The following is a 14,208-nucleotide window of genomic DNA, read 5'->3' on the forward strand; positions in this document are numbered from 1 at the left end:
AGGCAATATGATATCACTGCATTTATGGCAATATGCAGTGATATTTATAGCAGGCCATGTAGTTAGAAAGTTAAAGCCAAGCACACAGACATAACCAGGATTCAAACAAGGTGAAAGAAGATCTGTAGGTTGTGTTTTGTTGTTGTTGTTGCTGTTTTATGACAAATGATAACACCTTCAGACATTTTAGTATAGCCTTGTGCAATCTAGGGCATCAGTTGCAGTTTGTAAGTACACAGCTTTTACAATAACTTATAAAGCTTACATTTTGTAACACAGTTTAATTCAATAATACTGAAAGCTGTACTCTTAAACATCAAAGATGACCTGATGGATAATGAGAACTAATTCTTTTATTTGAAAAATAAAATGTCGATTTTTATGTCTAACTATTGGGATGATTATATTTGTAAGTTGGTAAATGTATGAGTGACACATACAACTATACATATCTTGTTATACGTAAGTGGAAAATTATTTATTTACTAGTCTAAGAATTTAAATAGAATAGTCGTAATTTACATACCTACGCCCACAATGTGCGGTGTTGTATAAACACGTGTTTTTCTCCTGCCACACTTTGCTTGTCTGAGTCTTTCATTTAGCAGAAGGAGAGATGATGTCATCTCACCCCAAAATTACATAACCCGTGTTGGCTTATGATCAGAGTTTCTGTTCGCTCTAATCCTCAAAGTATCTGTGCATAGGACCTGCCTCATCTCAGCACCTATCATACATTTTAAAACCATACTGGGTAGACTTGCTCTACAAAATACAAACGATATTTCATTTCCGGCCAAAAACATGCTGTATGTGTATACAGTGGCGATGACACTCTAGATCACATTTAAAAATATTAAACCCTACTAGTGCAGTACATCCACGGGTCTACACGGATTAGTGTTATTTACTATTGCAGCGTTATTCGTGTGGGCAGCCCCCTCTGCAGCAGATTACAGTGATGCTGGGATGAATCTGCTGACTCTCCCTGCCCCTGTTAAAAAATAAATAAATAATTTAAAGTGGCGTCTCTGCTGAGTCATGCATTGTACCCCACAATAATGATATCAATAGTCTGGGCTGTCCTTTCTGGACCTGTGCGCTCTCCACGGTTTACTGTGCGATGCTTCACGTATGTCAGTGAGTGTCTTTATTCTCTTGCCGAGTTATCAGCGACATAACGGCAGCGGAGGAGCCGGCTGTCTGAGGCTGCCAGATCTGCCCTATATCTCGTCTTATGATGATCGCTGCGGCGTTTTTGGTCCTACTAAGGCCGTACAGTATTCAATGTGTGCTGCTGTTGTTGTTGCTTTTGCTGGGGACTATTGCGACAATTTTGTTTTTCTGCTGCTGGCATCGCAGGCTTCGTAATGGAAAGCATCCAATAAAATCTGTGCTCTCTGGACGCCCCAAGAACCGCGGTGAGTAGCGTACAGGCCAGCCGCATCTTCTCCTCCTGACAGCTCAGGGTACATATATTCATGTAGCCTACAGACATTAGAGATACGTGTAATCGTTCATAGTCTGATTATGTTTATCTTTTGTATATAAAAGCAGAGTCATCACTGTTAACGCCTGTTCGGGCTGTGAGACTCAGAGGTGATGCTGTGCGTAAAGTAACCTGAAGCATCTTAAACTTGTTATTACTTCTGACCAAATGCATATTTCTTAGCCGAGCTGCAGTCATTGCAATGTTTTACATCCTAACATCTTTTTTGTAACATCTGTTATCTGTCTTATAGTTGGCCTGCGAACGCATCATTTTCGATCAGAGGTAGGATGAACTTTTTACATAATGGCTTTGTCACCTAATAGCCAGGAGGAATGGTCACTTGTGTTAAAGTGAGACTACATTTAAGCTTTAAGCTGTGATTTAACCAACGCTTCACCTTAAAGAGCGTTTCTTTTAGACTTTTATCGAGGGCTGCATGGCTATTTTAGGGTCTATGCTGTGCGCAGTGCGCATGTGTTATCAATAAATGATGTGGGTGATATTGCAGTTTCACTACTGTTTTTCCCCAGAAACACATGGGTTAGAGCTAACTCTGAGTCCACAGAAACCGCTTTTTTTAAAAAAAAAAAAAAAACGATCCACAATATCATTATGTTAAATGTCATTTGGTGCTGACGACTGAAAACACGAAGACCATTTTCTGTCGATCCGTTTCCGTTTTAAGCTTTTTTGCTTTCAAAATAAAAGTAGAAATGGTTTAAGAAAATAGCCATGTAAGTACTAAGCTTTTAGCCTGGAAGAGAATGATTACGAATAAAAATAAGCGCTACAACAGCTATGCTAAACTAAAAATTAACATTATGTTATGGATAAAGCTGTTTTAGTAGCCGGTTTTAATCTTCCTGACTTGGCCTATGAAAGAGATAGCCTCTTTTTAATTACAATTGCAACTATGGAGTTGTTGGAAACTAATGACAGTGTAAGGTTTTAGTAAAGCTATTCTTTATTTCAAGTGCAACATTGGCAGACCAGTGTTATGGCCAACCACACTGCTATAGAATAGAATGCAGTTCTCTTGTTTTTATATTTGCAAAACCAAAAGCTTGCCTTCATTTGTAGGTCATGTTATTGAACCACATGATACAGAATCCCTACTGACTCAGTACTTTAGCTGGTAGGGATTCAGTATCATGTTCAAGGTCATCAAATGCAGGGCAGTTTTAGAGCCTTAATGTTGTAAAACAGTGTCCTCAATCTTTAAGAAAACTTGAGATAAATGTAATTTCAAAAAGCACATTTTCTCTTCAGAGTGACTGAAGTTTCTGTGTGATCAGCCTATAAAGTAACAGCATCCCACCTCAACTTTAAACCTGAACTGCAAACGCTGTAATTCTTCATAATCTAACACAGCTTTTAACTTCTTATGCTAAGGTATGCTTAATGCATAATCTGTTACCAGCTTGACATGTTCATGTTCCCCAGGGCTTCAGGCACAGTCCACATCGCCCGAGAAGGAGCATACATGCTCGAGTGACAGAGGAAAAGCCCAATCTGGTCGAGGTTCCTGAAAGTGAACCCGATTCATCATCGTCTCTAAGAAAACGCAAAGTGAAGAAGAGAGTCCTGCCAGAATTTTACCAGTCTGTACAAGTCACCCCTACACGTAAACCTGTAGGTACCCCACTTCACTGTTACCATTAAGAGTAATGATAAAACAATACGCTGGATTTGCTTGCTCCCCTCAACAGGAACATCACAATGTACATTTGATTCTGGGAAAGGAGTGCTAACTTGCTCTAGGGCAAAGGGGAGATGCTTATTTAAGGAACCTGACACTTGGGTGTGCTGTTGAATGATGGGTTTCTTCCCAAGAAATGAAACATTGCTGTGCTGGTACTGCAGGGTGTCTTGTTCAGTTTCTAATCATCATAATCAAGACCAAACATTTAAAGATTTTTTTTTTTTTACTGCCAATCCGCTACCTGTACAGGACATAGTGAAGAATTGAAATACTGTCTCTCCCTAGTCTTACTATAAAGAAGAATTAAGAAAAGATAAAGGACACTCTAAGGAACTACTGCCACTATGTAGAATAGTGTCAGTGGTGCAAGATATACATTAAATTAAAAAAAATAAAGTAGCCTTTGAGCTGTACATGGACAGTAGTGCAAATAATCAACAGCAGCATTTACATTTAAAAATTTAAAAAAGATATTTACCAACAGATCCTGTAATCTTTGCTTTAAATATTTTTCCCCAGAAATTAAAAAGTACATGAACTCAACAGAAATAAAGTATTCTATGGATATGCCCCATGCTGCGGTGTTTTAAAGGAGCTGCATCATTACAAAGGTTCAGTGGACTCAACAATCCAAACATATTTCACTTAATTATAACAATAATTATAGTAATAAACTCTGGTTTTGCTGCAGCTTGAAGTTCACAAGTGAATCACCCGTTTTATTAGATTTTATGACTCCTTAAATAATTTGAATTAGTCATCCTAGCCTGCACGCTAGTGCGTGCCTTTGGAAGCATAATATGGTACGCTCCCTGTGCCCTTTAACTCACCGCAGTTTTAGATCTTCACCTTTTCCACATCTCCACCTTCTTTGTGTTATCTTGTCTGTGAGCTGCACTGCTTGAGAACACGACTGGGCCTGTTGTCCTTCAATACTTTTGTCACTTTCAGATTGTGCTGGTAAAAATTTACAGTAAGGAAAGACAGGGACAACATTTGACCCAAAGACCGAGTGGGTGGGGGGATAACGTATGATTACAGGAGCACAAAGCAGAAGAAGGAGGGGACCTCCCCTTAAAGAAGGTGACTTACAGAAACAAAAGGTGCAACCACATTAAAGTCCTTTGGTTTGATGCCCTTTCTTTATGTATTGCTCCTCCAATCTGGGAATATATATTTGAATTCCTGAGACAGAAATTGTGATTTCATAAAATCATCTCATCTGTGGGTGTTTTTGAATGTGTCTGATTCAAATGTGACTGCATTGAGAATGTTAAATACACTAACCAGCATACAGCATACCCCTACTGCTTTACATTGGAGTTGTTTAGTATGAGTGTATAAATTTAGACTGACAAACTGTCCAAAGGATCATATTGATCTCCTCACACCTATCACTGGTGCAGACTCCACCAATAGTTGTTTGTTGTGTTGCAATACTGTAGATAACAGAAACACTTTTGTGCTTTTTACTATTTAACTGGTCAGCAGACAAGATGAATAACAACTTGACTGGAGCCAACTATGAGGAAAGACTTATCTATGAGATGTAGTCATTTGGCTTCTGAACCAGATGTTTTGCTGCCACCAGTTAACATTTTATGTGACGTTTTATTTATACATTTGTTATGCAGGTGAAATGTTTAACCAAGGATTAAGAAAAAGATAAATGATGCCATGACACAATCTTGTTGGTTTAACAACACAGCAAGAAAAGGAGGTTTGCAAATTACTTGAATCACAATGAGAATAACAATTAAGAGATGAATGCAATTATGAAAACAACAAGATCAGTGAGCACGGGCCTAATTCAGGCCACAATACATCATTTATAATGCGTTTACATGCCTAGCTCACAACAGTGTGTTTAAAATGAATAATCCACCATGGTTCGCTTGTTGTGATAAAACCAAATGTTGTTTGTGTATTTTTATTTTTAATAAACATGTAATCTATATAAATGACACTGACCAGCAGCAGAATACAGCTTAAACAAGCAATTTCAGCCCAGTGTTGATTCAAACCAGGTCGTGAGTGGAAAAATTTGGTTTCTTTTACAGTAACCAAAAGAAGTCTTCACCGGTAAAGAGTAACCTTCGTGATGATCATGCTCATATTATTTTTAGCACCAGTAACAGCTCTTGGGCAAAGATTATGAGGTTTTAAAAAGTAATAAAGAATCATCTACTTCCCCAAGTGATGTGAGAGTGGATCTAATATTTCAGCTAGTCTTATGCCTGTAATTTTCTTTAAATGAAACTAAGTGCAAACGGACTTCTGAGAACATGCTTTTATTCCAGTAGTAAGTTAGTACTAACTTTCCTCGAATCGTGCAGTTGTTTTGCATTTTATGAGTAGGAATTATGAAGAGAGCTGATAAAAACTGCAACACTAAGCTGCACTTTTTAGGACTGATCTCATCCTGATGAAAAGTGATGCGACAATTAAAAAAAAAAAAGGCTGCTAATATTAACAGCATGTTGCTTTTATCAGCTCTGCAGACAGCCATGAAAGCAGCGGCTATTTTAAGCCACAAATCACTTTCTGTCACTCCAAAGAAATAATATCCTCCACTTTCACAATCTGTGCAGAAGCTCTAGGTTTACCTTTTAATAACACAGGACTAAGAGGAAGTCAGACCTCTTCCTTTCCTGTGCACAGATTATCTGTTTCAAGTGTCATTAAACTGCACTTTTGTCACTTAAGTGGTTGAAGTTGCTATAACTTTGCCCCACCCTATCCACTGGGCTGTGCTTGCCTGTATTTGTTCTCTTGCCCAACCTCAGGTGTGTTAGGGTGCAGCAAGGAATTGCAAAAGAAGGTAATCCATTTACCAGTCCTGCCTTTGAGCGTTTTTGTTGTGACTTGTGTTACAAAAGGAGAATGTGTGAGAACTGAACTAATTGGTCAATCCTGGAACTAAATGTCAGTTAATTTGGTTTTGTTCTAAAATATATATTTCTGATTTAATATTTAAACCAAGTGTGTCGTGTTGTGCAACCGCTGGACTCTGACTAGCACAGTGGTTTACTCTGTTTAACACTTCAGTGTCCATCCGCACGTAATTGTGTAACTGTGTGCAAAGTCAGAGCAGTGACCCAGGGGGGTCTGTTGTGGAGTCCTCGCCATGGTAATCAGTGGGATTACCCCCCGTCTTCATATTAACCCCGCGTTTAAGGTCGCTATTTGTAGCAACACATCAGATTTGTACAAGGATGGCGCTCTAACACCGCCGTCGCTGCTCCTGGAGCTGCTGTTGTTGGCTACCGGGTATGACGCGCAGACACATGCATTCTGCTCTCCCATCACGGTCCAGCTTTGCCTCGACAACACACAGCGTATCATCCCTCCAGCCCTCTGGAGATCTGACATCACCTCACATCTTTAATGCTCCGACAAGGAACGAACGCGTGGCCGGAGCATCACTCAAAGGGCGTGGCACCTTGTGAAAAATGTCTATGAAGTCTGAAAGCCAATAACACGCATAAGGATTCTTTTCTCTCTTTTTTTTTGCCTTTCTTCCAGCTGACAGGTCTCCATGTATACAGTGGTAAGTGTTGTCATTGACCTGGCGGGGGAGCCAGATACTATTGATTTCGCATCGCTTTCATTTGCCTCGTTCGCTTATTGTTACGGGTCATTTGGAGTTGGTGGATCAAGTGTGCGTCCTCACACCTAACGTGCCCATATTTATGCACCTTGACCCGCGATGGTGAGGCGGGGAGGGGATGGGTTGTGAACGTTTTAATTGCTTAGCTGTGTTTCTCATACATTTCAAGACAAGCATTGTTCTTTCCACCCTTATCCCCATTTTTCTTTTGTCTCACAGAGCTCCAGTTCGGGCAATCCTTCCCTACACTGCTCCATGTCTTCCTCGGCGGATTTTTCGGACGAGGATGAGTACAGTCTTAAATCTGGATCGGCGTCTCCCGCACCCGGAGACACTTTACCCTGGAACCTGCCGAGACATGAGCGGTCCAAGAGGAAAATCCAGGGAGGATCCGTGCTGGATCCGGCGGAGAGAGCTGTGCTCAGGATCGCAGGTGAGGGGGAGTCTCCTTAATATGAAGTTAGATAGCAATGTGCAGTAAGGACAAAAACCGTCTTGGGATATGTTACAATCCCCACAAATGATGTATTTAGAGGAAAAAATGACAGACCTCCTTAAGTTTATTATTTTCTCGTGAGCTCAGGTTTATTTGGGGACAAGCTTGTCTGTAGTGACGTGGATCTGTGGCACATGTGATGGTATTTTGGTCTACCTGTTTTCTGCTTTTAGACTGATGCTTTAAACCCAACCAACAAAATTTTGATTGTCTAGTGTAGTTTTAACATTTGTCCCTTGTTATTAACCAAAAAGTAAAAATTTATTATAATAATAATAATTTTTAAAAATGTATTTGCTGATATGCACAGTCACAGTACACGTTTATTGGCGCCGAAGTGGGTAATTAAAGCTTTTTATCCCCCTGCCATGGGCTGGCAGTTTCTTCACACTTGATAAGTTGATCGGAAAACTTGTTTTATAGCACGTAAGCATTTTATAATGATACTTTGACTCTAATTAACGCCGTAAAATACGAGAAATAGCGTTTCAGATACAGATTGTCATGCATGACGCGTTCAATGAAAGCTGGGTATCCGTAGATTTAATGTAGAGCTTATGTCGGCGACAAAGATAAATATACGATTTCAAACGTTTTGTTTGGGCCAAATCAGCCACAACCGCTCGGACACGCGATAGCTACACGGTCTCTATTTGGAGAGGCTGACAAGAATAGGCGTTTATTTTTGCGCACTCTAAAAAAACGAGCAGTTAGCATGATTCAGCCCAGTTTTAAAATCCTACTGAGATGAGGTCCTTCCGGTTTAATGAAAATCACTCGCGATAAGATTTTGAAATGGCTTTAATTTATCCTTAAAGCCAGTATTGATTTAAGTGACATGCTAAAAAATGAACCTTAGGTTGTTTTTTCCAGTGTAGCCTGTACGACAGTCATTCCTATCAATCTGGTGAAGTCCGGAGAGGAAGTGTCGCCTATTGGTCGGAGCGCAGACAAGGGAGGGTTGTAGGGCGTTTCCTTTCGTACAACAACACCGCCGATTACACTCTGAATCCACACACATACACACGCACGCACACACTCACTCGTGCTGTGTCCCTGTCCGTCGCTGGTGAATGTCCAGTTTGGGAAGCCCGGGTTATGGCTCAGTACGCACCGCCGGCTTATGCGCTTTCGGACGAACAGGAATACCTCCAAGCTTATGAGGATGTATTGGAAAAATACAAAGGTAGGAGAGTCAGTGTTGAATGGATATGTGTCAGCTTTAGGGCGAAGAAGAAATTGCCTGATTGCTGCTTGACAGTTCAACAAATGTCAGCCTGCTCCCCCCGTTCTCTCTCTCTGGTGACTGGCTGGTGTTAGTGTCTTTATCACTGCTGTGGAAAAAGTGGGAATATTTCCTGCATGACATCACATTTAGGTTGATTTTGAATAGTCCAAACAAAGGGTTTTTGTCATCATAGTTGTTCACTAAATAGGAGGCTTATTAATTATTTTATTTAGCTGTTATATTAAAAACATTAGTCTTGAAATATGTTTAGGAAAAACTCTGATTGCAAGCGTCAAGGTCCAAGTGGATAAAACAAGTCTTCAGTATGAGCAAATCATATTTTCAAAATGTAAATTATTATTATTATTGTATGTTTAAAATGATCTCGCTTACAGGAATGAAATTCAAATGTCTGGTGCTTCAGACCTGGCAGGACAATGACATAGCAGGCTACGCGTCAGCTCTCATCAGTAGCTTTTCTGGCTGCTCCTTTTGGGTCTATCTCATTAAATAGAACAAATCCATCACACATAAAGGGCTAACTTCATTCAGCATATATGCGACGGCTAGATCTTGACATCTCATAATCTTGCATTCTCGTAGCAGGCCTCTGGAGATCCGGTAGGGCAAAATTCAAACAGACAGTCGTGCTTTCAACTCTTGTATTTCCTGTTAATTGAATCTGAAGCATCAGAACAACATGTAACTATTACTATGCCCTGTTGTACCAGATAGTTGTTGCGAGTATGTTCTCTCAGCTGTTGAGTATTTTAGCCAGCAGGCACAGTCAGCTGTGGTATAAGGCTTAAACGCCCCGACTGCACTCTAATGGGATCATATGATGTAGCATCATTAGGAATCTGTGGCTGGTGTCTTCCGGCAGAAGAGCTGCAATAAGACAACAAGCAGACTTATTTTTGAGTGTTCTTTTGCCATCACAGCTAGTCTGTGAGCCGCTTTAGATGTCATAAACTGATTTTAGGGAAAACGTTAACTCTGCATCAACAGTTGCATGAAATATGAACTTATCAAGGAAGGGTAAGGTGCTTCTTTTCTGTTTTCCTCATCATTTTAAGAAACTATTTTGCATCAGTCTGAAGCATTGTCGTTGCAGAATAATGCTTATATGTTACTGTTTAACCAGTTTATCACTATGTCAAGAAAAATGAAATAGGTTTAGTGTCCTTGTTTTGGACTTATTGATATTATTCTGCACAGAATTGTTTGGACAGACAGACCCTGGTTAAAACTTAAGGTTTGTTTGTGAGTTTTCTTATAGCCAATCTATTTTGGTTACGTTCTGCACTTCATCGGAGAAAAAAACAACAAACTTTGACGGTTAAAGTAAAAAGATTTTCAGTATTTATTTACCAGAGTCTGTTAAAGAAAGCAGAAACACATTACTTATGAGCTGAAGTGATTCTTTACAAAGTTCTGGATTGTTTGCATCTGCAGTTTTACACAACAGGAGCAGTTTGATGAAATTACTGGATTGACTTGCCTTAATAAGTCGTGTTTATAAGCGGATGATACCCATATGGAAAAGAAATAGAAAAAACTTATAAAAGACTTGCATCAGATGTGGCCTACTTTATATAGTGATTCATATAAGGCTTATATGATTTACTCATGAAAGTGGCCACTTTCATATATTGTTTTAGGAAGTATCCAAAACATAGAAGTTTCATTTATATAATTTTTCTAGGGATCTTATATCTGTTTTCACTCTTGTATGCTTTTCAAACAAGTTTCACACAAGACAGATACAAACTTTATAAGATTTATATATATCTTTTCCATATGGGTAATGCTGATAAATATCTTGAAAATCAATCGCGTGCAACCTTTTGTTCATTAAGTATGTTGTTTTCTTCAGAGCTGAGACATTTTTCCATTGGACATTGTCTAAAAATCGCTTTATTTTTTGTTTATTTCCAGTTGATACGATCACAGCCTGAAGCGTCTCTCCATGTGATGGCCAGAGTATCAAAGAGTCGCTTTTTCATAGCAAATTCATCAACAGTAACTAAGCAAACACAGACCAGTAAACAGAAAAGCCAGTGAGCAGGCTAAGAGACAGATTTTTGTTTGTTTTGTTTTCATTTTTACCTGTTGAAATTCAGGCAGTTGTTATATTAATCCACGCACACTAGGCCTCCGTGACGTGAGGAAACATTTCGGTGTGCGATAACATTTCTCAGTAGTGCAGTGATGACAAGATTTGTGACAAGTAAAGAAATAATGAAGTGTGCATGTTAAGTATACACTTCTATACTGTGCCTTCAGCTTTAAGACTTAACCATGAATACTCTGCGCTCACTGAATAAAGCTATTAGATAAATTATGTCAAACATGTTATTAGTGAAAATAGAATAGTGGTGCAGTTTTGATGCTCCTTGTCAGCTTAGGGCTTTCTGTGTGGAGTTTGCATGTCCTCCCTTTGTTTCTGTAGGTTTTCAGTGGATGCTCTGCCTTCCTCCCACTGTCCAAACATGCTTGTTAAGATAATTGGTGATTGGTGTGTATTATCTGCGATGGACTGGTGCTCTGTACCCTGCCTCTTGCCCTATGACAACTCTGATAGGCTCCTGCAACCTCTAAGAAGATAAGCAGTTAAAAAAAATGGATGGGTAGATAATGCTGCACTGGGTCACTGCTGAGTGTGAATGCTTTGTTCAGTAAATAATAACTTTTATAATTGTTTGGTATCAGTTATGTATTTATCACTCATGCTTATAATGCAAACACAAGGAACGTATACGTTTATTATGCTGATTATTGTCCTTACACTTTTGGCTTTAATATATTATATTACCTTCTGTACACTTTACCATTGAAGAGTTAAATCAATTTACAAACATACTGTGGTTCTGAGCTAATGTGAGTTCATAGGTCTTAGAATTGCCACAATTGCCATCAAATGAGGGCAAGTATGTTGCTGTTATTATACCTGATGTAGGAATGTGGCACTAATTAGGTACTTTCACTAATAATACGTTAAACAGAGCGACTGCTTTGGGTTGAACTGAAATTCAATGCAGGGTACACATACAAAAGACTGTAAACTCGAGGAATGAGTTAAAGACATGTTTTTTAGAAACATGCAGTGCTTAATGGCACTGGGCAGTGGCTGTATGGGATCACACTGTTCTAGCAGAGCCTGCTTGGTAGGCTGTCAGGATGAAGGGGCCACTGGGTTTCTTAACAGCTGATGATCCTTCGAAATCAGGAAAGATTTAATGGATTAACCATTTGGTGGTTCAGTCAGCTTTTCTTGCAGTTCATTTTGTTCTTAAGAAGTTTGATGGCCCGGATGGTTTTATTACATTGGAGGAACAATGTAATAATTGAAATAAGAACCCCACATGCACATGTTTTGCCTGCTGATAAAGGAGAATCTTGCTGGAAATGTTTATTTAACCAGTAAACCTTACAGTACACATACATTTTTGTTTGCAGATTTTAATAAAGCACATTACACAAAATCCTCCAATTTTGTAATAAATTTTCAAGAAGATGTGTACTGTAACCAGCTAGGTACTAAAAATCTGTGTTATTTGCAAGTACTCATACAAAGCACTGAACCAGTCTTTAGGATGCCTGTTCTGTTTTTTATTAGGGTGTGGTCTGCCAGTGTGTCTGTCAGATTTCTCTCTGTGAGTCTCTGTGCTCTTCATTATGACTTGCAGGACTATTGCAGATACTTAAAAATATCTTCATATGATTTAAGCTAACCCCTTTTAATATTTTTATTGCCTTGTTTTATCACACACAGAGGCAAGTGAGAGCTTTGCATGTTTTGCACAGTCACTGCCTTTGTCCACCCTCCTGGGCTGTGCAGCCCAACCCCTTTGCTCTATGTCGACAGCCCACTCATCACATTCAAATGGCCTAGTGGCCCACACACAAAGCAGGCTGGCTGTATGGAGACAGTCTGCTACCGTACAAAAGATACTTTGTTTTAATGGAAGCAAGATACAAGTTGCAGACACATGTTCATGTGCCATGACACTCCTGAAATTCATTTATTTATAGGAATTTATTTAAAGGAAGAAAATGAGGTTTGTCCTGCCATATTATGCATCTGATAGCTGAAGATTCATTTGCTCATGATGACGGAAAAATTACATTAGATTTCTGGATCAGTTTCTGATTTCAGCTTTATCATCTTTTTCTTTTTTTTCCCGCGTCCTGTTCGGCATTGTTGTCTTGAATTGTTGTCCGAAGGCCAAAAAATGCCAAACAGATGTACTTTCACAAGTGAAGCCTTACGGTTTTCACTATAATTGTCCACTTAATAGTCATATTTTATTAGAACTTAACTAGTTCTTTATTATTTTGGATTATTACAACCATAACGGACGAGACTGGGGAGCGGAAAAGGGGAAAAAAAGGAAAGAGAAGTTGGGAAGAAAGTTAACAAAAGGAGAAGAAGGGAAAATAGAGGACATGAAAAGGGATAAAGAAAGAAAAACACTGCTTCAACAGCTGTTGAGAAAAAAAAAGCAGAGCAACCACAGCAACAACCAATATATGCATAAAAAACAATGTTACTGGAAAACACACAGTAATAATACAAGATTTTTTAGAGGCAGCAGCAGCCCAAGATAGTGTGTTTGTCAATACCTGCGTGAACACCTGTGTGAACACTTTTATGTACACCTGTTTGTGTGAGTGCGCTTGTGTTCGTAATGTTTCTCCATGTAAGTGGGTAGCTGAGGACCTGAAGCAGACATGAAGGAGACCTGGGCTCCAGACATCCTCAGGCCCCCCAGAGCACGAGAGCTTCAGTAGGACCACCGCAGGTACTACCGCGGCCCCGACTCAGAGAAGAGCAGAGGAGAGACCCAGCATCCATGTTGCAGAAGCACCAGATGGCTGCAGTGGTGCACTGGAAGCCAGCTATCCCAGAGCAGACCGAGCTCTGGGCCCAGAGACCAGAGACCCAAGGGCACCCCAGCCCCTAGCAGAGGCTCAGCCCCTAGCCCCTAGCAGAGGCTCACTCCCAAGGCCCACCAAGTGGCCCTTGGGAGTGAGCCAGTACACACCAGAGCACCCAGCCCCAGACCCCGAGAAGTACTAATGCACCAGTCCATGGGGACACCAGCCACTGGCAAGGAATGTAGCTTGGGAAAATAGGCCCCATACCTGGGGGAGCCTGAGATGTTCTAAGAGAGAGGGAGAGTCTAAGATGTGACCTGACACCAGACAAACAAGCATACACAGACACAAGCACTCACACACACCCAACATGGAGGCACACAGAAATGGACGACATACACACACTCACACTCTCCATACCCTCAGAGTGCTCTCAGTTTCGTTTTGCAGGTTTCGCCAAGATGCATTCCTAGATCATACTGCTTCTTATCTACAGTCAGTAATCAAATGCCTGATCATTTTCTTGCTATTGGCCAGTACATTTTGTTTACAGCAAGTGCTAAAGCATGATGTTGTTCTTGCTGCGAGGTCCTTCACGGATCTAATCAATAAATCTCATTGCAAAAAAACATAACAACTCTTAAAACACTTCTTTACTATTCCCTTGTCTTCAGCGACAGAATTGCGACTTACTATTTTTGTCATATCTATCTATCTATCTATCTATCTATCTATCTATCTATCTATCTATCTATCTATCTATCTATCTATCTATCTATCTATCTATCTATCTATCTAT

The 14,208-nt window shown here is 39.9% G+C and overlaps 1 protein-coding gene across 3 annotated transcripts in view; it reads left to right on the forward strand.

Moving 5' to 3' along the window:
* The first annotated feature begins 982 nt into the window (after positions 1-982).
* The window catches only part of dst (dystonin), a 101,994-nt gene continuing 88,768 nt past the window's right edge, over positions 983-14,208 (forward strand). For 2 of the 3 annotated variants that reach the window (XM_013911845.1, XM_013911846.1), the window contains exon 1: positions 8,344-8,486. In XM_013911845.1, the coding sequence (XP_013767299.1) occupies positions 8,399-8,486 (88 nt within the window). In that variant the 5' untranslated portion in view covers positions 8,344-8,398. Of the gene's footprint in view, positions 1,422-1,742; positions 1,775-2,935; positions 3,125-7,023; positions 7,238-8,343; positions 8,487-14,208 lie in introns of those variants that run through there. The other variant, XM_013911843.1, reaches the window with a different exon arrangement.

The sequence above is a fragment of the Pundamilia nyererei genome, unplaced genomic scaffold (assembly GCF_000239375.1).
Source record: "Pundamilia nyererei isolate P.nyererei 1_Seehausen unplaced genomic scaffold, PunNye1.0 scaffold00073, whole genome shotgun sequence".
Taxonomy (NCBI): domain Eukaryota; kingdom Metazoa; phylum Chordata; class Actinopteri; order Cichliformes; family Cichlidae; genus Pundamilia; species Pundamilia nyererei.